Source organism: Bombina bombina, chromosome 8 (assembly GCF_027579735.1).
Source record: "Bombina bombina isolate aBomBom1 chromosome 8, aBomBom1.pri, whole genome shotgun sequence".
Classification (NCBI taxonomy): Eukaryota; Metazoa; Chordata; class Amphibia; order Anura; family Bombinatoridae; genus Bombina; species Bombina bombina.
Genome location: NC_069506.1, coordinates 139,082,273 through 139,108,658, shown reverse-complemented (window position 1 = coordinate 139,108,658; position 26,386 = coordinate 139,082,273). Strand labels below are relative to the sequence as shown.

At 38.5% G+C, this 26,386-nt stretch overlaps 1 protein-coding gene across 4 annotated transcripts in view; it reads right to left on the bottom strand.

The window, feature by feature from the left end:
* Positions 1-26,386, bottom strand: part of LOC128638563 (uncharacterized) — a 431,654-nt gene that overhangs the window by 132,815 nt on the left and 272,453 nt on the right. For all 4 annotated transcript variants that reach the window (XM_053690591.1, XM_053690590.1, XM_053690593.1 and 1 more), the window contains one exon: positions 20,339-21,404. In XM_053690591.1, coding sequence (XP_053546566.1) covers positions 20,339-21,404 — 1,066 coding nt within the window. The remainder of the gene's footprint in view (positions 1-20,338; positions 21,405-26,386) is intronic.

Sequence of the window (26,386 nt, the reverse complement as noted above, 5' to 3'; positions counted from 1 at the left end):
AGACTTATTTATTATCATCACAGAGACTTAGTCACCTATGAGAACTCTATAGTTTGACATATCAGACTGAGTATAGAACTCTGAAACAATGTGTTTCAAGCCATAGCTCTTTGTACTTATTTTAATCATATTGCAAACTGTTGTTCTACTGTATTTTACACGAGAATTATATTTGTTATATGTTGTGACATAAAGGGACATATTCATACTGGGGCTGAGAGTTCATTTAAGCATAATTGTAGAAACATTCAATAAACCACAAGTACTTTTAGAGTTTTAGAATATTGTACTTACTAAGTTGCCTTTAATGAACAGTTAAAGTGTTGGGTATATTGTCAGACCCTATATACCCAGACAGATGCCAGAACCATAATGCTAAAATCCAGTTACTGTCAGGGTTTTCTCCCTGTTGTGTTTGCCATGTGCTGCTGGCAGCCATTTTACTCACCTCTCTTCCTGACTATGGTGCATTGTGGGGGATGTTGCTCATTTCCTGCACTTCCTTTTATGGCCAGACTGGTGTGCATCATATCCATGTGAGACAGGATGCAGTCTCAGAATTGTGATGTCATCACTTATTATTTAAAGGGCCTCTGTTCAGTATGCTTTGCCTTTGCGTTGTCTCCGACCTGTTTGTGAGAGTTCCTGTGTATTACCTGGGTGCCTGACGTCCTTCCTGGTTCCTGATCCCTGGCTTGTTGCCGACTCTGCTGTTTCCTTGTTCCTGATTCCGGCTCGTCTGACTATTCGCTTTGGCTCCTGACTCGGCTCGTCTGACTACCAGCTCTGGTTTTGACTCCTGGCTTGTTATTTGACTTGTGGACTTTTTATTTTTTGCTATTAATAAAGGTGTGATTATTTTTGCACTTCTCGTCTCAGTCTGATTCCTGGCACCCTGACATTACGCAAAGGCCATGAATCCTGATGGTGCTAATAATCCACCTTTACCTGCCATCATTTCCAGGATGGATGAACAGGATCACCGCTTGGATCAATTTGCACTAGCCCTGCAAACCCTGCTGACTCGCACTGCACATTTGGACCAAAGTGTCCCGCAAGTTATGGCTGCTCCTGTTTCCGCTGCTGCACCTAGTCCTACCAGGAGCATGTCCGGTTCTGCACCTCTACCTCAGCGATATGGAGGCGATCCTATTCAGTGCAGAGGGTTTTTGAACCAGGTGGGCATTTTCTTTGAGATGTTACCTCAGGCGTTTCCCTCTGACAGAGCTAAGGTGGGATTTCTCATCTCGTTACTCTCTGACACAGCTCTTGCCTAGGCTAATCCCTTGTGGGAGACTAATAAACCTGTGATTTAAAATTACCCTGAATTTGTGGCCTCCTTTCGAAGGGTATTTGATGTTCCGGCTCGCTCCTCCTCTGCTGCTAAACGACTCATGTCCATTCAGCAAGGTACAAGATCTGTTGCTCAGTATGCTATTGAGTTCCGTACGCTTGCCGCAGAGGTAGGTTGGAACAATGAAGCCCTTGTTGCCGCCATCTTTCATGGGCTCTCTGATGCGATTAAAGACGAAGTTTCTGCCAGAGATTTACCAGAGGATCTCGAGGCATTGGTGTCTTTTTTGATCCTAATTGACATCAGACTCAAAGAGAGGCCCTCTTTCAAGGAGCGCTTGCGGAAGCCTCCTGTTCCATTGTCTCCTACGTGTTCGTTCCCACCCATGCCTCCCTCTCCTCCAATGCCTCCTGGTCCCGAGTCACCAGGTACTGCTGAGCCGATGCAGCTGGGATTCATGCGTCTCTCCGCGGCGGATAGGGCCTTTAGGAGGAGGGAGGGGCTTTGCCTCTATTGTGGGTTACAGGGCCACCTTTTGAAGTCTTGTCCTACACGGCCGGGAAACGCTCACACCTAAGGTCTTGTCGGGGGCAGACCTTGGGTGGTTTATCCTCGTCCCCGGCATCGCTTAAGGAGAAACCTTTGGTAATGGTTGTCCTTTCCTGGGTGGACTCCTCCATAGTCACTCAGGCTCTTGATGACTCTGGTGCTGCGGGCTATTTCATTGACAGTGCTTTTGTATCAAAGCACTCCATTCCTGTTTTGCCTCGGTCCGTTCCACTTGCTATTGAGGCAATTGATGGCAGGCCTTTTCAGCCCGCACTAGTTACTCACGAAACTGCTCCGTTGTCCATGGCTGTTGGGGCTCTCCATTTTGAAACCCTCCAGTTCCAGGTGATAAACTCTCCACATTTTTCGGTTGTTCTGGGTTATCCCTGGCTCCAAAAGCACAATCCCAGTCTCGACTGGTGCAGGTCCGAAATTTTGTCATGGTCCCCACAATGTATTGCCACTTGTCTTTGGAAACCAGTTAAAGTCTTGTGCACTTCTTCGGTATCTCAATTGCCAGAGGAGTACCGAGAGTTCCTAGACGTGTTTGACAAGCTGCGTGCCGGTACGTTGCCTCCTCACCGGTCTTACAATTGTGCCATAGACCTGCAACCCGGAGCCATTCCTCCTCAGGGCCGGGTGTACCCTCTGTCTGTTGCAGAGAATTGTGCTGTGGAGGAGTATGTTGCCGATGCTCTGTCGTGGGGGATCATCCGCAAATCCTGCTCTTCTGCAGGGGCTGGCTTCTTCTTTGTGAAGAAAAAGGGTGGCGAGTTAAGACCATGTATCGATTATAGGGGTCTTAATAGTCTTACCATTAAGAATGCTTACCCTATTCCGCTTATTACGGAACTCTTTGACCGCCTCAAGGGAGCTACAGTCTTTACTAAACTTGATTTGAGAGGAGCGCACAATCTCGTTAGGATTAAGGAGGGCCACGAATGGAAAACAGCATTTAACACCAGGAGCGGGCATTATGAGTATCTTGTAATGCCCTTTGGCCTATGTAATGCTCCTGCTGTTTTTCAGGAATTTATTAATGATGTCCTACGAGATATGTTGCAACAGTGTGTTGTGGTGTACTTAGACAACATCCTCATACACTCACCCACACTTGAGGCTCATCGTTCTGATGTTACACAGGTTCTTCAGAGACTACGCGAGAACGGCCTGTTTTGTAAACTCGAGAAATGTGAGTTCCATCAGACTCAAGTAACCTAACTAGGTTATGTTATCTCCGTTGCAGGGTTCTCCATGGTTCCTGACAAGCTATCTGCAGTTCTGCAGTGGCCTCGCCCAGTTGGTCTTCGTCTATTCAACGTTTTTTTGGGGTTCGCCAATTACTATAGAAAGTTTATTAAAAACTTTTCTTCCTTGGTCAAACCTATCACAGACATGACCCATAAAGAGAATGATCCACTCCATTGGTCACCTACTGCCATTAAGGCCTTTGATAGTCTTAAGAATGCCTTTGCTGCCACTCCAGTTCTGGCTCATCCTAACCCTGTCCTGCCTTTCGTTCTTGAGGTCGATGCGTCTGAGACTGGAGTAGGTGCCCTCTTGTCTCAACGTCCCACGCCTGACGGTTCCTTGCATCCGTGTGGTTTCTTTTCTAAGAAATTGTCTCCAGCGTAGTGCAATTATGAAACTGGCGACAGGGAATTACTGGCCATAATTTTGGCACTTAAGGAATGGAGGCATCTTCTTGAGGGTACTAGCGTGCCAGTGCTCATTCTTACTGACCACAAGAATTTAACTTATCTATCTGAAGCAAAACGCTTGTCGCCCCGACAGGCCAGATGGGCGCTATTTTTGTCTCGGTTTAATTATGTGATCTCCTACCTGCCTGGTAGTAAGAATGTTAGGGCTGATGCCCTCTCTCGACAATTTTCGCCTCTGTCCAAGGAGGAGTCTGTACCTACTCCTGTTATACCTCCTGACCATATTTTGGCTACCATACGTACTAATTTGACTTTTCCCTTGGGGAGGAGATCCTGGCTGCACAAACCAATGCACCTCCTGAGAAACCTAGTGGTAAGTGTTTTGTTCCTGAGAATCTTCAAACTAAACTTTTGCACACTTACCACTATCCTAAAGCCGCAGGTCAAGGCAAGAACCAAATGATTTGGTCTGTCAGTCGACAATTCTGGTGGCCAGGTCTTCGTTCTGATGTTGCTGCGTATGTTGCCTCCTGCTCAGTTTGTGCACAGATAAAGACTCCTTGACGTCTTCCTGTGGTTTTTCTTAAACCTATTGCTAATGGTGAGCATCCTTGGACACATCTTTCCATGGACTTCATTGTCAAGCTCCCTGGACACATCTTTCCATGGACTTCATTGTCAAGCTCCCTGTTTCCAATGGCAATACTGTTATTCTAATGGTGGTTGACCATTTTTCTAAAATGTCACATTGCATTCCCTTGATGAAGCTGCCTACCGCTCAGGAGCTTGCTTCAATTTTTGCCCGGGAGGTCTTCCGTTTACAAGGGTTACCCAAGGAGATAGTGTCGGACCAGGGTAGCCAGTTTGTCTCCAGATTTTGGCGTTCCTTTTGTGCTCAAATGGGGCTGCGGAACGGTCTAATCAAGCTTTGGAACAGTTCCTCCGTTGCTATGTCTCAGATCACCACAATAATTGGTCTGAACTGTTACCTTGGGCAGAGTTTGCTCGTAATAGTACTATTAATGCTTAATCATGGCTTCCCCCCATGAGCGTTCATCTGGTGAGGCCACGCCGTGATTGGAGGAAGCCGGTTTCGTCATTGCTGTGTTAGTACAGCAGGAAAAAGCAGGCGGGGCAATCGGCGATCCGGTGTTTCAGGAGAAGGTATCTGGTGCAATGTAAACTTTCATGAATGAAAGTGCCCCCTGTTTTAATAGTGTTTTTAAAAACCGGGCACTGATTCATGAAAGTTGACCTTCACTTTAAAGTACCTTTGGGTTACCATTTGAGAGAAAGCCAGAACAGGCTTTTTTAGCATTCCCCATAGAACTTAATGTTGCCACGCGATCCAACCTCCAGATGTTGGCTAATAAAAAAAAAGCATGTGATTAGAGGCCGTCTGTAATGGCTTAGAAACAGGCAGAAATATAGAGGTCTAAATGTTATGAAGTATATTAATATTACAAAGTTGGTTTGTAAAGCTGGGGTATAGGTAGTAAAATACATTATCTATCTTTTTAAACAATAACAATTTTGGTGTAGACTGTCCCTTTAAACAGTCAGACAGAGCATACCATTTAAAAGAAAACTTTCCAATTTACTTCTATTATCAAATTTGCTTTGTTCCCATGATATTCTGTGTTGAAGAGCTACTGTCGCACTGGAACAATATTTGGTTATGTTTTTCTCAGGAAGCTATGAGATCTAGCATCTAATTTATGGGTCATTTTCCATATTATTAGTAAACATAAATGTATGTTACATTAGGAAAGACTTGTTGAATCACATTAGAATTGTCTGTTTAGTGGATGATACAGGGAAAGTGGTAGGTAGAGTTGTGATTAGACCCTAGGCCTTGTTGCAACAATGTTTTGGATCTCATAAGCCCTGTCAATTACATACCTACATAAGAACTCAGATTATTCTCAATTAATTGTCAATCTTTTATACATATTTTACAAACAGCCAGTTGAAATACTGACATGTCTGGTTAAATAATATAGACCTGGCATAGAAAACTTAGACTGCAGTCATAATAACTAACACATTCTTACCTTACGGTATAGAGTAATGATCATAGTTTAATGCATAAGTAAAATATTATTTTTACTTTTCTTGGTGCACAAAGTTAAATGTGCACTTGTTTTTACCTAAAAGTGGTGGTTTATGGTTTTCTACCTATGCTTATAACAGAGTACTCTTAAAATGCATGAATTGTTTTTTGTGTGGTTTTTTTTTCTAACAATTTATGCTGCTGTTTTAGGAAATCAGCCTCCCAATTCTTAGGAGCTATAATTTGTACAGCAGATACTGATCTCAGACTGTTCCCACCCAATTGGAGAATGGATGGTTGTTACCTCCTCAATGGTTGATGAGATCCACTGCATGGAAACTGACTGAATCCTGATATGCTATTTGAACAACCAAAGGATCAAGATACCAAAAACAGTACAAAAAAGTTACAGAATTTTGTTGGGTTATGTAGAACTCCTGAAAGAACTATTGGAAGCTCTGAGCTGATTGCATAGTGCACCATATCCTAATTGTAAAAAAAAATCACTGTCCAGACTGTTTAAAAGACATTTCAGCCTTGGGCTTATCTATCTCAATCACATTTTGAGTATCAGAGATACAATTCTGGAGATGTACTTAAATTTTGTTGCAAAAGTCTCATTTAAAATCTACAGGCAAGTGGTTACCATACTGTACCTTTCGATATTAATTTAAAAATTACATGCTGAAGTTCATAATTACTCTTTGGAGATGTAACCAGAACAAATGGCACTACCACAAAATGGTAATGGAATTGTTCCCCAGAAAACCAGAGGAACTTGAAACAAACAAGAGAGAGATCTTTCCAGTTTTATTACAAGACCAGAGACTCCTATTTTGCATAATCTTTCTTTACTACTCAAATGCAGCCTTTTAAAGAATAATAAGAAATAACAGAACAGATATTGAAATAACAATAAGAAGCTACATGAAGCTTATTATAATACAGAAATAAAGTAGCCAATCAGAGAAGGGAATGGACTATAAACTGACTCATAAGCTGACAATCCTCTTTCTTTTGCTGCTCAGCTGCAGATAAGTAGTTCAAAATATTGCTCTATTATTTTCACTAATAAAAAAAATATTTCTCCTATTTCATTTATATTATTGTTACGTCTCTAAGGTTTATTTTACTGTTTTTCTAATTTCCCTTTTTCTGCCTCCGTTTTTTTTTTTTTGTCAAATGTATTCTCTTTTTACTTTTAACATGCCTACAGCATAACCGCTTTGTTTTTACCCTAATCCGGTTCCCGTTTTTAGTTTCTAACCCCTCCTTCCCTTACCGTTCCTTCACATTCATCTTGTGTTTGGTTGTCCTCCCCCTGTCTTATCATACGCTCCTGGCTGTCGCCATTTTGTGGGCCGTCTTCCCCGCCCTTTCCCGCCCTCTTCCTGACGCGCTGTTTACCTCAGTCAGGCATCGCAACTCTCCGGCTGCTCTATACTTTGTTTCGAGTTGTCAGGGGCTAATTTATTCCAAAGTTTTATAATTGCTATATCGTTCACAGTGTTGTATTGCCATCTTGTGGCTTAACTTATTTTAATATTTTATTATATATTTTTAAATAAGAAAAAATTTGTTTAATAGCTTATTAATTTTTTCCTGTCAGAAAATTTTAAGGAGTGTTTTGTTAAGGCTTAGGCTACCTAATTATTATAATTAACCTTTATTAATATAGTTAATATTATTTAATTTGATCATATTACTTCATTTCTGTTATTTTAAACATGTCTGAAAATCCAGAAAGCTCATCTACATTGTCAATCCAAACTGTACAATCCATGATTGACTCATCCATGAATAATTTATACAATAAAATGTCATCATTAATGGGCATTAAAGAGACTAAAAAATCTTTGAAAAGGAAAAATCCTTCAATTGTCATTAAGGCGAGTAAAAAACTTATATCAAAGTCTCGTCAGCTTCTGTCTGACTCAAATATTCCTCACAGCAAAGGAATAAAAACAGCTGTTAAAAGGACCCTGCACCCCAAGGGTAACCAAATGGGGGATACTAATATTTTTGTAACGTCAAAATCAAAAACTAAATATAACGAAAAAATGTCATCCTCTAATTCGGATAGCTCAGATGAGGGAGATTATACCGATATCAATTCAGATTTATATAATGACTCAGATGACTCTTATGATGCACCAGTGGCTAAAAAACACAAAAAGATGTCTAAAAAATTTAAAGATTGTAATGAGGAGGAAGAGGAGTTTATTGATTGTTTGGGTAACCCCAGATTTAAGCCTGATGACTTACATCACCCTCGCTCTGCCGAATGGTGTCCACCTATTGAGTTGGCAAAGTTTATTGACTACCAACTCCGTAAACCTTTAAAAAAGCAAACACGTAATAAAATGAGAGCAGTGTGTCCTCGTCCCCTTCTCCCCAAAAATTCTTCCACTACTCCAGAAGTTGACCCCAAAATTTTGAAATTTATTGGTACACCTGGCTATAAATTAAAGAAAGGCGTGGACAGATCATGGAAGATCTGTCAAGACAAATTACTCGATTCTGTTGGCCCTATTACAAAATTATTTGAATTATCTGAACAAGGAGTGGCGGAAAATTCTCCCTTAGATCCCTATCTTGTCTGTGAGTGGGTTTTGTAGGCAATGCCAACTCTGCCATTTCCTTTGAAAGACAGCGCAACATTTTGCGCAAGATTGACCCTAAAATTTCTGATTTTTCCTCCAACAACATTGCTTCTGATGAAAATGGTCTCTTGTTTGGAGACTCTTACTTAAAAGATCTAAATCAATATGTTAATACTTTCTCTAACCTGAATAAAGTTAAAACATCTGTCAAGAAAATCTTTTATCCCAACCAGGGTTTCTCCGACAGGGCTGGGAGAGGCAGAGGCCGCTTTCCCGGCCGTCAACCTTTCCTATCCAGGTCTCAATATTTCCAATTCTACCAAACCCAATACCACTCTCAATATCAAAGAAATTTCCAAGAACCCTCTACCTCTTCTTTCTTCCCATCGAGAGGACGTCCATGGACTCAAAGAGGATTTAGGAACAGAGCGAGAGCAAGACAAGCTCCAGGTAAGATTGCTATTTCCTCCCCTTGTTCTTTCTTTCCCAGAAAAAATTGATGGCAGACTCGCCCTGTTTTCCCAAAACTGGGTTTCAATTACCTCAGATCCTTGGGTCCTTCAAGCAGTGTCAGGTATTCACATAGAGTTCATTTCTCTTCCAGTCCAAATCAAACTTCCTCAGCCCATCCATTTTTCTCAAGAAGACAGTATTTTGGTCCCAAACGAAATTTCAACCATTTTTTTCCCAAAAAAAAGCAATTCTCCTCGTACCTCACAATATTTATTTAAGCAATCTATTTTTAGTAAAAAAGAAAAACAATCAGTTCAGACCAGTTATAAATCTAAAATCCATAAATGCTTATGTTTTATACCATCATTTCAAAATGGAAGGTATACATTTGCTGAGAGAATGTTTAAGAGAAAACGATTGGTTAGTTCGCCTGGATCTTACAGACGCCTATCTAACGGTACCAATCGCTCAGGAACACTAAGTTTTTTACCTTTCGTTGGAAAGATCAGTATTGGAACTTCACCTGTCTTCATTTTGGTTTGTCCTCCGCCCCTTGGATTTTCACCAAATTACTCAAAGCTGTAGTGGCTTGGTTGAGACTTCGGGGTGTCCGTCTGATAATTTATTTAGACAACATTTAGACACTCTCTCTCTCAAAAATCATCTCTCCTCCACGATATTTTTATTAGAATCTTTAGGCTTTATTGTAAACAAACATTAGTCAGTTTTGTTCCCTACCAAATCTTTAATTTTCTTAGGTTTCCAAATAGATACTGTTCTCTCCACCTTGAGTCTTCCTTCAGACAAGGTGAAGAACATCAAGAAGGAAATTTCCAAAACCTTATCCAAAGACTCGGTCCCTATCAGAACTATAGCCAGAATAGTAGGTTTACTATCATCCTCTATTCAGGCTATATTTCCCACCCCATTACATTACTGAGAGCTTCAGCGATTGAAAATTCTTCACTTGAGAAAAGGTTTTTCTTATTCTCATTTGATTCCTTTATCCTCAGAAGCCAAAGAAGAACTATCCTGGTGGCTTTCTCATTTGGAAGCCTGGAATGGGAGAGCCATTTTTGGCAAGACCCCCGATTTCATTATAGAATCCGACGCCAGTCTTTCAGGCTGGGGAGTGCGTTGTGGCCCCTCCATCACAGGCGGCAAATGGACATTGGAGGAGAAACGCTTTCATATCAATTGTTTAGAATTATTGGCTGGATCGTTTGCAGTCAAGAGTTTTGCCAAATGTTCTTCTCCAGTTTCTATTCTCCTGCGTATGGACAATATTTCTGCGGTTCAGTATCTCAATCGTTTGGGAGGCACCAAATCCAGGGATTTGTCCAACATAACCAAAGAGTTTATTCATCTTTGTTTGGACAGGAATATTTCTATCAAAGCAGAATATATTCCAGGTCAATCAAATTGAGCAGTGGACTGGGGATCTCGTTATTTGACGGATTTCAGCAATTGGAGGTTGGACAGGAGCATTTTTCTCTCTCTCCAATCTCTCAGAGGTCCCTTTTGTTTGGATCTTTTTGCATCCAGGACCAATTTTCAGATTCGTCCGTATTTCAGCTGGCGTCCGGACCCGGAGGCAGCAGCCATAGATGCTTTTCTTCATCCATGGCCTCTTCAGAGAGCTTATGCGTTCCCTCCTTTATCAATGATTCCAAGAACAATTTCAACTGTTCGCAGGGATCTTCTAAGTTTAACGATTGTGACCCCTCTTTGGCCGACTCAATCATGGTACCCCTCTCTCCTAGAGATGTCCATCAACTTCCTGATTTTGTTTCCTCCCCTGCCCCATCTACCCATGAATCCAGAGGGCAACTATCACAACCTAGTTCTCCAAGGCTCTTTTGTCCTAGTGGCATGGACGATCTCAGGGGACCCTGGTCTCTCTGAGGTCTTTCGGAGGGAGCTAAGTCCCTTATTCAAGATTCCTGGGCCCCAGGTACTCGTAGATGCTACTTCGCCGCATAGTCTAATAGGTCTTGCTGGTGCTTGCGGAGAGACTTGGATCCCGTTTCTTCAGATTTAACAGAAATTATTAATTACCTGTCTCAACTTTTTGATTCAGGTCTTGCCTACAGAACTATTAACGTCCATCGGTCTGCTATTTCCGCTAGACATAATTTAATTAATAACCTTCCCGTCGGCAAACACCCTTTAATTTGTAGGGTTCTCAAAGCCATCAGATTAAAACGTCCTCCGGTCCTAAACATGAATTTTTCTGGGATGTGGATCTAATTTTTTCTCTCTTAAAACCTTGGCCTGATAATACTTCTTTATCTCTAAAACAACTTTCTGCTAAGCTTGCTACTCTTCTCTGTTTAATCTCTTTTAGAAGAGTTTCCGATGTAAAAGCTTTAGACTGGAATTCTAAACATTTCTCTCCTGAAGGAGTTACCTTTTTTATTTCCCATAGAACTAAGACTCTGTCTACCTACATTTTCTATCCTTATCTTCCTTCCGAACCTTCTCTATGTGTGGTTGTATGCTTAAAATCTTATGAGTCTAGAACTATGATTTTTAGAAAACCATCTGCTAATCAACTTCTGATTTCTTGCGTTCCTCCTTACGCTCTTATCACTTCTACTTCCATTGCAAGGTCGGTTAAATGGGTCATGAAAGAAGCCGGTATTGATATTTCTTTTACAGCTCATTCTGTTAGAGGTTATGCTGCCTCAAAGGCCTTTTTAAAATCTGCCCCACAAATTTTGAGTGCGGCAGATTGGTCTTCAGACTCCATTTTCAAGCAATTTTATTTCAGACCCATTCAACATGCCTCTCTTAATTTATTCTCTTAATATGCTTTAAACTTGCAAAATAGGAGTCTCTGGTCTTGTAATAAAATTCTGATTATCCTAATTCTTTGAAGGTATAATCTAGATTTTATTAAAGACACAGAGACGAGTATTTTCCCACCTCAAATATGTTATTTCCCACCCTTTCTTGTTGGTGTATATTATTAACATTTTGTGACTTTAACAGCTTCCATCTGAATACAATCCTTTTCTGCTATCTGGATTCATACCCTCAAACCAAGTAATTCACCAATCATCAAATGGATCCTGGATTTCTTTCCTGTCTTCAATCAAAATCATCAATTCCTGGAGTGTCTTCAAGCAATTCTTCAAGTCATTGGCTTTTATAATTTTATGTGGTTTTGGACTTTTTATGGTTCTAAATATTTTGTTCTTTGTGAGCATCAGTTAAGAAAGAGGAGGATAGTCAGCTTATGAGTCAGTTTATAGTCAATTCCCTACTCTGATTGGCTACTTTTTTCTGTATTGTAATAAGCTTCATGTAGCTTCTTATTGTTATTTCAATATCTGTTCTGTTATTTCTTATTATTCTTTAAAAGTCTGCATTTCAGTAGTAAAGAAAGATAATGCAAAATACTCGTCTCTGTGTCTTTAATAGAATCTAGATTATACATTCAAAGAATTAGGATAATCGGAATTTACTGTAATTTTTAAGTGACCAGGTTCTAAGACATGAATGAGAAAGTAGACCGTCCATTGAAGAAAAAAAATATAAAACAAACATTTCAGACTAAAAAGTGGTAACTTACGGCTAGATTTAGAGTTTTGTCGGTAAGGACCCGCGTAGCTAATGCCGGCTTTTTTCTGGCCGCACCATAAAAATAACTCTGGTATTGAGAGTCCACATAAAGGCTGCGTTAGGCTCCAAAAAAGGAGCGTAGAGCATATTTAACGCAGCTTCAACTCTCGATACCAGAGTTGCTTACGGACGCGGCCAGCCTCAAAAACGTGCTCGTGCACGATTCCCCCATAGGAAACAATGGGGCTGTTTGAGCTGAAAAAAAAACCTAACACCTGCAAAAAAGCCGCGTTCAGCTCCTAACGCAGCCCCATTGTTTGCTATGCGGAAACACTTCCTACGTCTGCACCTAACACTCTAACATGTACCCCGAGTCTAAGCACCCCTAACCTTACACTTATTAACCCCTAATCTGCTGCCCCCACTATCGCTGACCCCTGTATATTATTTTTAACCCCTAATCTGCCGCTCCGTAAACCGCCGCTACTTACATTATCCCTATGTACCCCTAATCTGCTGCCCTAACATCGCCGACCCCTAGATTATATTTATTAACCCCTAATCTGCCCCCCACAACGTCGCCTCCACCTGCCTACACTTATTAACCCCTAATCTGCCGACCGGACCTGAGCGCTACTATAATAAAGTTATTAACCCCTAATCCGCCTCACTAACCCTATAATAAATAGTATTAACCCCTAATCTGCCCTCCCTAACATCGCCGACACCTAACTTCAATTATTAACCCCTAATCTGCCGACTGGAGCTCACCGCTATTCTAATAAATGTATTAACCCCTAAAGCTAAGTCTAACCCTAACACTAACACCCCCCTAAGTTAAATATAATTTACATCTAACGAAATTAATTATCTCTTATTAAATAAATTATTCCTATTTAAAGCTAAATACTTACCTGTAAAATAAATCCTAATATAGCTACACTATAAATTATAATTATATTATAGCTATTTTAGGATTAATATTTATTTTACAGGTAACTTTGTAATTATTTTAACCAGGTACAATAGCTATTAAATAGTTAATAACTATTTAATAGTTACCTAGTTAAAATAATAACAAAATTACCTGTAAAATAAATCCTAACCTAAGTTACAATTAAACCTAACACTACACTATCATTAAATTAATTAAATAAAATATCTACAATTAAACCTAACACTACACTATCAATACATTAATTAAATACAATATCTACAAATAACTACAATAAAATAAACTAACTAAAGTACAAAAAATAAAAAAGAACTAAGTTACAAAAAATAAAAAAATATTTACAAAGGATCCAATTCAAAGCCAATCAGATTGAGCTCGCATTCTATTGGCTGTTCCGATCAGCCAATAGAATGCAAGCTCAATCTGATTGGCTGATTGGATCAGCCAATCGGATTGAACTTGATTCTGATTGGCTGATTCCATCAGCTAATCAGAATATTCCTACCTTAATTCCGATTGGCTGAAAGAATCCTATCAGCCAATCGGAATTCGAGGGACGCCATCTTGGATGACGTCCCTTAAAGGAACCGTCATTCTTCAGTTCGACGTCGCCGGATGAAGATGGGTCCGCGGTGGAGGTCTTCAGGATGGAGCCGGTCCTCATCGGATGAAGATAGAAGATGCCGCTTGGAAGATGATGGTTGCTGGTCTGGATCTACTCTTCTTCCCGGATAGGATGAAGACTTTGGAGCCTCTTCTGGACCTCTTCAGCCGCCGGAAGATGGATCGCCAGCCCCCGCTTGGGTTGGATGAAGATTTTGGAGCCAGGACGGATCGGTGAACCTAGTATGGTGAAGACAAGGTAGGATGATCTTCAGGGGCTTAGTGTTAGGTTTATTTAAGGGGGGTTTGGGTTAGATTAGGGGTATGTGGGTGGTGGGTTGTAATGTTGGGGGGGGGGGGGGTATTGTATGTTTTTTTTTACAGGCAAAAGAGCTGAACTTCTTGGGGCATGCCCCGCAAAGGGCCCTGTTCAGGGCTGGTAAGGTAAAAGAGCTTTGAACTTTAGTAATTTAGAATAGGGTAGGGCATTTTTTTATTTTGGGGGGCTTTGTTATTTTATTAGGGGGCTTAGAGTAGGTGTAATTAGTTTAAAATTGTTGTAATATTTTTCTTATGTTTGTAAATATTTTTTTATTTTTTGTAACTTAGTTCTTTTTTATTTTTTGTACTTTAGTTAGTTTATTTCATTGTAGTTATTTGTAGGTATTGTATTTAATTTATTTATTGATAGTGTAGTGTTAGCTTTAATTGTAACTTAGGTTAGGATTTATTTTACAGGTAAATTTGTAATTATTTTAGCTATTAAATAGTTCTTAACTATTTAATAGCTATTGTACCTGGTTAAAATAAATACAAAGTTACCTGTAAAATAAATATTAATCCTAAAATAGCTATAATATAATTATAATTTATGTTGTAGCTATATTAGGATTTATTTTACAGGTAAGTATTTAGCTTTAAATAGGAATAATTTATTTAATAAGAGTGAATTAATTTCGTTAGATTCAAATTATATTTAACTTAGGGGGGTGTTAGTGTTAGGGTTAGACTTAGCTTTAGGGGTTAATACATTTATTAGAATAGCGGCGAGATTCGGTTGGCAGATTAGGGGTTAATAATTGAAGTTAGGTGTCGGCGATGTTAGGGAGGGCAGGTTAGGGGTTAATAAATATAATATAGGGATCGGCAGTGTTAGGGGCAGCAGATTAGGGGTACATAGCTATAATGTAGCTGGCGGCTCTTTGCGGTCGGCAGATTAGGGGTTAATTATTGTAGGTAGGTAGGTGGGTGGCGGCGACGTTGTGGGGGGCAGGTTAGGGGTTAATAAATATAATATAGGGGTCGGCGATGTTAGGGCAGCAGATTAGGGGTACATAGGGATAATGTAGCTGGCGGTGGCGTGCGGACGGCAGATTAGGGGTTAATAAGTGTAGGTAGCTGGCGGCGACGTTGTGGGGGGCAGATTAGGGGTTAATAAATATAATATAGGGGTCGGCGGTGTTAGGGGCAGCAGATTAGGGGTACATAAGGATAACGTAGGTGGCGGTCGGCAGATTAGGGGTTAAAAATATTTAATCGAGTTGCGGCGATGTGGGGGGACCTCGGTTTAGGGGTACATAGGTAGTTTATGGGTGTTAGTGTACTTTAGAGTACAGTAGTTAAGAGCTTTATGAACCGGCGTTAGCCCAAAAAGCTCTTAACTACTGACTTTTGTCTGCGGCTGGAGTTTTGTCGTTAGATTTCTAACGCTCACTTCAGACACGACTCTAAATACCGGAGTTAGAAAAATCCCATTGAAAAGATAGGATACGCAATTTACGTAAGGGGATCTGCGGTATGGAAAAGTTGCGGCTGAAAAGTGAGTGTTAGACCCTTTTTTGAGTGACTCCAAATACCGGAGGTAGCCTAAAACCAGCGTTAGGAGCCTCTAACGCTGGTTTTCACGGCTACCGCCAAACTCTAAATCTAGGCCTTAGTAAATAATGATTTATAGTATTTGCATATGTATTAGCTTAGTTCCCCATGTAGATTTGCCCTTTCAAGGGGGATAGACAGAAAGGCCCTGCTTTTCCTCTACAATATGAAACAGAAAATCCAACTTTACTGGAACTTTGGGGATTCAATTCGTCACTCCAACAGTATATTAAAATATACTCACTTCATTTAAGAAAATTATCAAATATGGTAAATATAGAAAGTGTAAAAACAATGCAAAGGGTAAAGAATATTAAAGGGTAAGACTCCACTTACCAGTCTTAAGTGCATCTGCCATAAAAGGCTTAATTATAGACGGAATGCCTAAAGGGTCTTCATTCAATAGAAAAAAAAACTATAATCACTATGAAAACATCTATCACTGCCTCTAAAATGCTGAAAAACAATTATATAAAATAAAATGAATATATATGTGCACATATTCAATTAAATTTACTACTGATCTATTATCAAATTTGTTTCATTCTTTTGTTATCCTTAGTTGAAGGTAGCTAAACACATTAGGTGAGCCAATTACAAGAGTCATATGTGCAGCCACAGATATTCAGCAATGATACACAGCACCACTTTATCTTCTCTTTTTAAATCTTCCAAGACATTTGATGCAAGCACCTTACAGTTCAGTAGAAATAAAGCAATGTTTTGGACTATTAAGGGCGAAAAGTTGCAGCCACAAATCAGTAGCTAGCTCCAAATCAGCCTACCTAAGTATGTTTTTCAACAAAGGACACCAAGATAACAAAGCTTATTAGATAATAGACATAGATTGTTAATAAAGAAAAACATTTTACATAAAAAACATTTGTTCTATCGGAATCAGAAAAGAAAAATGTGTTATTAAACTTAATGAACGCCCTAGAAATATATTTTATCATACTAACCTCACTCTCGAATTCCTACCATGGAACATATTAGTTAAAATGTTTTCATTTTCAGTTATTTAATAAAGACTATTTAATTAAATCTCACCTATAAACACATTTTATATACAGTACTTTATGTCATAACTAAACTCACAAAAAAATTAATATAAACAAATTAATCGGATCTTGGAAGACTAAGGATATCGGAACCCTCTAATATCTTTAAGACAGCGAGGTTCTTTAGGAATCCACAGGTACAAAAAAGAGAGAGAAGTTTGACAGTACCCAGCACTCACAAAACACTATATAGTAACAGTATGCATTGAAAACCGGATTGTGTCAAGAACTGGTTATTAAAACGTAACTTTTACTAATGATAGAATAAAAAGGGTGGTAAATAGTACCAAATGTATAACATAAATATGTGAGACATACATTTAAAACTTAGATTAAGAAACAGATCAGGACTGTGTGTGTGAGACTTCAAAAACAGAATTACTTCCCTGGGTAATAGTTCAAATACACCGTAACCCTCAGGGCTCAGAGAATACATGGATTGCTCTAAAGCTAATCTAAAAAGGGGATTGACCCCAACAACATTACCTAATCTGAGCAATACTGGTATCTAGAGCAGGAGAGGAAACGGTTTATAAATGACTGATTAAGGAAGGCAATTGCCACATCAATATGAGCTTAGAAAGGTCCCAGGTAAACACAAATTATTCTTTAGGAATCCATCATGTATGAATTTGACGATATGATGAAAAGTAACAAAAATCAAAACAATTCACAATCATCAAGGCAGAACTGATGTCCTAAAGTTAATAATCTGAGGTTGTAGCTAGATAAGAAAGTACAGAATACTTCAAATGGAACTGTTTAGATGCCAAGCTGTCAGATATAGGGCCTGAAGATCAGGAAGAAAACTCTGGACTTGCATTAGTATGTATGGGCAGAAGAAGAATCAAAGGAGAGCCCATAGCAACGCTTATTAGAAATAGAAACCAAGAACCTCTCCACCAACATGACAGGACTGACACTACTTTTGAGTTGTCCAGTTAACTCTTTTGAAGGATATAGGAGATAAGTGAGAAAAGAGGAAATGCATAGGCCAGCAGAAATCCTATCCTATACTTTTTGGAAAGGATATCCACATCGACCTGATGACTTAAATTCACCAAGAAACATGATTACAACAATATATCTCATTTGGATGCTATGGTGTTTAAGAAGGATTGGAAATCAGTGACAGGTTTACATGTTAAAGTAAAACTTGTGGTATACACCTATAATCAGGAATCTTTGTAGATTGTAGTAACAAGCTTCAATGGCACTCTCAGACTGAAGAAAATGTTTTCATCTAGAATGTCCATTTTTCACCACCAACCAGAAAAGGACTTATCTTGTACACATATTACAAACTTCTACACCGAGCTAAGCAGCTTGATTGCAAAGATCAATAAAACTGAGCCAAAGTAGTCAAAATAGGTAATACAGTCATCAACACAAGGAAAACATATTCATTTGAGACCCCTTACTAACTGAACAGTCACAATGAAACAGTCTGAAAGAATAAAAACATGCAGCAAGGATGTATCTAGGAAAATTGCCAAAAAAAGCGGTATTTGGAAAGAAAGAGCAGTCCTTGAAAAGTGATTCAGGCAGCTTCTGCAGTGACCATGAGTATTGCCAGATAAGGGTATCTCCAAGAGTGGCTGCAATGAATAGCAAGAGACTAGCAAAACCTTTTTTCCCCAAACAAGGCAAAAATACCATGAACCAAACTACATACATATAAATCCACAATATTAGTATACATTTATTCACACACATGCCTAAAAACACACAGGAACACTTTCAAGAAAAAGCTAAACACAAATGAGTGGTTATGACAAATGCACACAATAACAAAAACTGCAATGCTTGAGGCATGACTAATCTAAATGTATGAAAAGATGATCATTGTGGGGAGGATAAAATTACCATTGAGGAGATTCAAATTGTCAAACTAGGCATCTAATTCGTATTAACTTTTGCAGTATTTCTAAATAACATGCTGTCCTCTTTAAATTACTAGATCACTTAAAGGAACACTGAACCTATTTTTTTTCTTTCATGTTTCAGATAGAGCAGGCAATTTTAAGCAACTTTCTAATTTGCTCGTATTATCATTTTTTCTTTGTTCTCTTGCTATCTTTATTTGAAAAAGAGGGCATCTAAGCTTTTTTTTTTTTTTTTTTTTTTTTTTTTTTGGTTCAGAACTCTGGACAGCACTTTTTTATTGGTGGATGAATTTATTTACCAATCAGCAAAGACAACCCAGGTTGTTCACCAAAAAATGGGCCGGCATCTAAACTTACATTCTTGCATTTCAAATAAAGATACTGAAGAATAAAGAGAATGAAGAAAATTTGATACTAGGAGTAAATTAGAAAGTTGTTTAACATGTCATGCTCTATCTGAATCACATAAGAAAAAAATTGGGTTCAGTGTCCCTTTAACATATTTGACACTTTTTAAAGGGACAGTCAACACCAGAATTATTGTTTAAAAAGATAGATAATCCCTTTATTACCCATTCCCCAGTTTTGCATAACAAACACAGTTACAATAATATATTTTTTACCTCTGTAATTACCTTGTATCTAAGCCTCTGCAGACTGCCCCCTTATTTCAGTTCATTTGACAAACTTGCATTTTAGCCAATCAGTGCTCACTCCTCGGTAAATTCACGTGCATGAGCTCAATGTTATCTATGTGAAACAAATGAACTTATGTCCTCTAGTGGTGAAAAACTGTCAAAATGCTTTCAGATTAGAGGTGGTCTTCAAGGTCTAAGAAATTAGCATATGAACCTCTTAGGTTTAGCTTTCAACTAAGAATACAAAGAGAACAAAGCAAAATTGGTAATAAATGTAAATTGGGAAGTTGTTTAAAATTACATGCCCTATTTAAATCATGAAAGTTTTTTTTTGGACTCGACTGTCCCTTTAAACAAATTAATCTTATCCCCAATATCCTACAAGCTATACACATTAAAGGGACATGATGATTCAGAAAAATTTCATCAAGTTTCCAATGTTCTTATATTATCTAATTTGCTTAATTCTCTTGGTATCCTTTGTTGAAAAGAATACCTAGGTAGGCTCAGGAGTTGGGAAGCTAGCTGCTGATTTGGGACTTCTCATATATGCCTGTTGTCATTGGCTTACAGATGTGTTCAGCTAGTTCCCAGTAGTACATTGCTGCCCCTTCAATAATGAAGCAAAATTGATAATATAAGTCAACTGGAAAGTTGTTTAAAATTGTATGATGTATCTAAATCTTCAAAGAAGATTTTTGGGTTTCATATTCCTTTACGGTTTTCAAGTCCGTCTTTACAAGTTTTATATCTTACAATATGCATTTTACTAGCATGTCATTATTTCTAATGTATTTATGTCCTAGAGCTATATTCTTTATAAATAACGCCTAGAAGCTTCTACCTCCTCCATAAAGGCACAGGACTACATACTGAAAAGTTCCTGAATGTGACACCATGTGACTTTGAGAATAAAAAAAAGTGTCTGACAGCACAGCTAGATACTTTTAACTTCTAAAGCAGTTACTACCTTCAATTTTTCTATGGCTAACAAGCCGTATAGAATCATCTTTCTTCACTACTGAATGAGCTTTCAAATGCATACAGTATATATATTTAAAGGTTTTTAACAATCTGCCTACTTGAACACAAGCTATTAAGGCTATCCTTCAAATTCATGATCATTTGAGTCTACTGTACCTGTTCATTTGAAACGGAAATTTCCATTGGTTGTTCATCAGGATTATCTTCACTGTTGACCCCTTCAGTTTTGATTAGGGCTTGGATGCAAACAGCTAGTGAGACAGGACTTTGTGCTAAAGTAGTCAGCATCTCCTTCTGCTGTGCTGCACATTCAAGGAAATGCCCTTCTTTCATGCCGTGACACCAATCATTTTTACAGCTGTGCCAAGTTTGAAGAAAGTACTGAAGGAAATTATCAGAAGATGATGTTTCAAGCTCTGTGAAGTATGTATTGTAGAGATCTGGAGAACAGCAGTTGACCAAGCTATACATTAATCCTTTCAGTTTCTCCTGTGTAATTGGATCACTTTCTTTCACATGATGGTATAAAGCATTGAGAGCATGTGTTTGACTTATGCGCACACGGCAAGAAGGAAGAAGCTCACGTACCAATTGAAGCTCCTTTAGGTCTATTTGCAGCAACAGATCCTTTACAGAAATCTTTAAATTGGGTATACTCTGAATTAGGAATACCAGTAAGTCAGGAAATGGTGTTGGCCTCTCCTTTAAAGTGATGAAATAAGCACACTCCCTACTGTTCTTTTTATTATCCTCACACATTGCAGTATACAAGTCATATGACTCGTTAACAGACAGTGGCTTCCCAAGAAATAGAAAGGAAGGAAAGCATTCAAGCAAGTATTTCATTTTAGAAGTCATAATGAAAACACACTCAAGTTGCATAGTTTCAGGAGAAATGTCCAGCTTTACTATGCTCATGGAATCTTCCAAGAATAAAGCCTTCAATATCTCCAGAAGATCCAGAACAGTTTTGTTTAAACTATGTTTCCACTTCAGCAACAAACTTACTTCTTGCGGTTTGATGAACCTTCCAGCAAAGCTGTTTACCAGTAAGTAGAGTTCTGTATAGGAAGTAAGACTATAGTATCTGAAGGGAACATCAAATTTCTGGTGCTCTGCTTTGTGGTTATGTTGTAGTTTTGCTTCAGAAACAACTAAACAATTTTCATCCGTAGAAAATTGTAAGGTAAGTTTAGCAGGGCAAGAATTCGGTACATATTCCCTATAAATATGAAACAGTAAAGAAACAATAAAACAGTATAAATGAAACAGTGGCAGTATAAAAAACAGTGATGTATAAAAAAAAAGTACAGGCATGAACAATAAAGAACATATTAGTGAGTTAAAGCACAAGGTATATAGATTATACATACTGTATATTTGCTTCAAGAAACAATACACAAGAAACATTGTCATATGCAGATTAAATGTTCTTAAAACTCATGAACTGGCAGCTCAGAACATATCATGTAAATAGTGCGATATTTCATTAAAAAAAAGAAGATGCTAGCCAGCATCAAATATAAAGGTATGTCTACTGTAAAAAGGTCCATAACTAAAAAATTAAAGGAGATAACTTTAATCATCAACAGACAAGAAGAGAAAGCTTTAAAGGGACATAATACTCATATGCTAAATCACTTGAAACAGATACAGTATAACTGTAAAAAGCTGACAGGAAAATATCACCTGGGCATCTCTATGTAAAAAAAGAAGATATTTTACCTCACAATTTCCTCAGCTCAGCAGATCAAGTTCTGTGTAAAAAGTTATACTCAGCTGTTGCTTAGCTGCAGGAAAAAAAAAATGAAGAAATGAACAGCAGCCAATCAGCATCAGCAGTGCTGTGGTCATGAACTCTTTTACTGTGATCTCATGAGATTTGACTTAACTCTCATGAGATTTTATAGTAAACTTCCTTAAACTGAATAGGGAAATAAGATGCGTGTGCACAAAAGCTCACTCCCTTAGCTGTCCCAGGACAGACAGATTTGCTGCTTAGAAGTCCTTTACAATGGGATGTGGCTACTGAGGAATTTTTGAGGTAAAATATCTTTCTTTTTTTACATAGAGATGTTCAGGTGATATTTTCGAATCAGCTTTTTAGAGCTATGCTGCATCACTTTCAAGTGTTTCAACATTTGGGTATCATGGTTCTTTAAGGATACTGCTCCATCCTCCAATAGTTTCTAACTGAAGCAAAAATAGTACAACATATTTATACATAAAATGGGAATTATATCTACAGTATGCCAATTTTATATGGAAATAAAGGCACATAGAAGGAAGATAGGATCAATGTAAGAAAGTATGTTCACAAGAAGGTGTAGGACAACAAACTATTTTTGGATGGTGTGTAGCTTAATAATTAATCAAGCTTAGCAAATGTCCTCAAGAAGCGTAATGTGTTGTAAAACCACCAATGATTCAGGCCAGATGAACATGTTTTTACCAGAACATATTAAATACTCAATGATCTATATTTAAAGCAATAACATGTCACAGACAAGGAAAAACATAATTTATGTAAGAACTTACCTGATAAATTAATTTCTTTCATATTGGCACGAGTCGATGAGCTAGTGACGTATGGGATATACAATCCTACCTGGAGGGGCAAAGTTTCCCAAACCTCAAAATGCCTATAAATACACCTCCCACCACACCCACAACTCGGTTTAACGAATAGCCAAGTAGTGAGGTAATAAAATAAGGAGTAAAAAAGCATACAAAAAGAGGAACTGGAAATATAATTTTGCTTTTATACAAAAATCATAACCACCATAAGAAATGAGTGGGTCTCATGGATTCTTGCCAATAAGAAAGAAATTAATTTATCAGGTAAGTTCTTAAATAAATTATGTTTTCTTTCATGTAATTGGCCATGAGCTAGTGACGTATGGGATAGGAATACTCAAGATGTGGAAGTCCACAGAAGAATCACTAGAGAGGGAGGGATACAAAAAAAACAACTATTTCCACTGAAAAAATTAAATCCACACAAAAAAATAAGTCTCATAAATTTCTCATAAATCATAAGCAGAAGAATCAAACTGAGACAGCTGCCTGAAGAACTTTTCTACCAAAGACTGCTTCAGAAGAAGCAAATACATAAAAATGGTAAAATTTAGTAAATGTATGCAAAGACCAAATTGCTGCTTTGCAAATCTGATCAACCGAAGCTTCATTCTTAAAAGCCCAAGAAGTGGCGACTGATCTAGTAGAACGAGCTGTAATTCTCTGAGGTGGAAACTGTCCCGCCTCAAAATAAGCCTTGTGAATCAAAAGCTTTAACCAAGATGCCAAAGAAATGGCAGAGGCTTTCTGACCTTTCTTAGGACCAGAAAAAAACAACAAATAGACTAGAAGTCTTCCTGAAATCTTAAGTAGCTTCGACATAATATTTCAAAGCTCTTACAACAGCCAAAGAATGTAAAGATCTTTTAAGAGTGTTCTTAGGATTAGGACACAAGGAAGGAACAACAATTTCCCTACTAATGTTGTTAGAATTCACAACCTTAGGAAGAAATTTAAAAGAAGTCCGTAAAATAGTCTTATCCTGATGGAAAATCAGAAAAGGAGACTCACAAAAGAGAGAGCAGACAGTTCAGAAGCTCTTCTAGCTGAAGAGATAGCCAAAAGGAATAATACTTTCCAAGAAAGTAGTTTAATATCCAGAGAATGCATAGGCTCAAAAGGAGGAGCCTGCAAAGCCTTTAAAACCAAATTAAGACTCCAAGGAGGAGAAATTGATTTAATAAACAGGCTTGATATGAACCAAAGCCTGAACAAAACAGTGAATGTCAGGAAGATTAGCAATCATTCTAGGAAATAAAACAGAAAGAGCAGAGATTTGTCCCTTCAAAGTACTTGCAGACAAACCTTTTTTTCCAAACCATCCTGAAGAAACTGTAAAATTCTAGGAATTCTAAAAGAAAGCCAAGAGAATTTATGAGAACACCATGAAATATAGGTTTTCCAAACCCGATAATAAATCTTCCTTAAAACAGACTTACGAGCCTGTAGCAATGTATTAATCACTGAGTCAGAGAAACCTCTATGAATAAGCACTAAGCATTCAATTTCCATACCTTCAAATTTAGCGATTTGAGATCCTGATGGAAAAATGTCCCTTGAGACAGAAGGTCTGGACTTAACGGAAGTGGCCAAGGTTGGCAACTTGACATCTGGACAAGATCCACAAACCAAAATCTGTGAAGCCATGCTGGTGCTATCAGAAACACATGCGATTGTTCCATTATGATCTTGGAGATCACCCTTGGAAGAAGAACTAGAGGCGGAAAGATGTAAGCAGGTTGGTAAAACAAAGGAACTGCTAACGCATCCACCATCTCCGCCTGAGGATCCCTGGACCTGGAAAGATACTAGTGAAGTTTCTTGTTTAGATGGGAAGCCATCAGATCTATTTTGGAAAGACCCCACATCTGTACAATCTGAAAAAAATACATCTGGATGGAGAGACCACTCCCCTGGATGTAAAGTCTAACGGCTGAGATAACCCACTTCCCAATTGTCTACACCTGGGATATGTATCACAGAAATTAGACATGAGTTGAATTCTGCCCAAGAAAGTATTTGAGATACTTCTTTCACCGCTAAAGGACTGCGAGTCCCACCCTGATGATTGACATATGCCACAGTTGTGATCTTGTCTGCCTGAAAACAAATGAATGATTCTCTCTTTAATAGAGGCCAAGCCTGAAGAGCCCTGAAAATCGTGCAGAGTTCTAAAATATTGATTGGTAACCTCGCCTCTTGAGGATTCCAAACACCTTGTGCTGTCAAAGACCCCCAGACAGCTCCAAAACCTGTGAGACTTGCATCTGTTGAAATCACAGTCCAGGAAGGAAGAACAAAGGAGGCCTCTTGAACAATAAGGTGATAGTTTAACCACCAAGTCAGAGAGAGTTGAGTGTTGGGATTTAAGAATATCAATTGTAATATCCGAGTATAATCCCTGCATCATTGATTCAGCATGCAAAGCTGCAGAGGTCTCATATGAAAACGAGGAAAGGAGATTGCATCCGATGCTGCAGTCATGAGACCTAAAACTTCCATGCACATAGCCACTGAAGGGAATGATCGAGACTGAAGGTTTTGACAGGCAGAAACCAATTTCATTCGTCTCTTGCTTGTTAAAGACAGAGCCATGGACACTGAATCTATCTGAAAACCTAAAAAGATGACCCTTGTCTGAGGAATCAAGAAACTCTTTGGTAAATTGATCCTCCAACCATGTCTTTGAAGAAACAACACAAGATGATTAGTGTGAGATTCTGCTAAATGAAAAGATTGAGCCAGTACCAAGATATCGTCCAAATAAGGAAACACTGCAATACCCTGCTCTCTGATTACAGCTAGAAGGGCACCGAGAATCTTCGAAAAGATTCTTGAAGCTGTTGCTAGGCCAAATGGAAGAGCGACAAATTGGTAATGATTGTCTAGAAAAGAGAATCTCAGAAACCGATAGTGGTCTGGATGAATCTATCGGAATGTGAAGATATGCATAATTTTAGTTTATTGTGGACATGTAATGACCTTGCTAAACAAAAGGAAGAATAGTCCTTATAGTCACCATCTTGAAAGTTGGGACCCTTACAAAGTGATTCAAAAACTTCAGATCCAGAACTGGTCTGAAAGAATGTTCCTTCTTCGGGACAATGAATAGATTTGAATAAAAACCCAGACCCTGTTCCAGAAGTGGAACTGGTACAATTACCCCTGAAAGCTCCAGATCTGAAACACATTTCATAAAGTCCTGAGCTTTCACAGGATTTGTTGGAACGTGAGAGAGCAAAAACATCACAGGAGGTCTTATTCTGAAACCTATTCGATACCGTTAAGAGACAATATTCTGAATCCAATGATTCTGAAAGGAACCTGCCCAAACATCTTGAAATAATTTCAATCTGCCCACCACCAGTAGAACTAGATTGAGGGCCGCACCTTCATGCAGTTTTGGGGGCTGGCTTTGGTTTCTTATAAGGCTTGGATTTATTCCAACTCTAAGATGGCTTCCAATTGGAGCTAGAGTACTTAGGGGAAGGAAACCGATTAGAAGCATTATATTTACCCTTAGACTTTTTATCTTGGGGCAAAAAAACTCCCTTCCCCCCAGTAATAGTGGAAATGATAGAATCCAACTGGGGACCAAACAAATTATTAACTTATTATAAGTTAAGA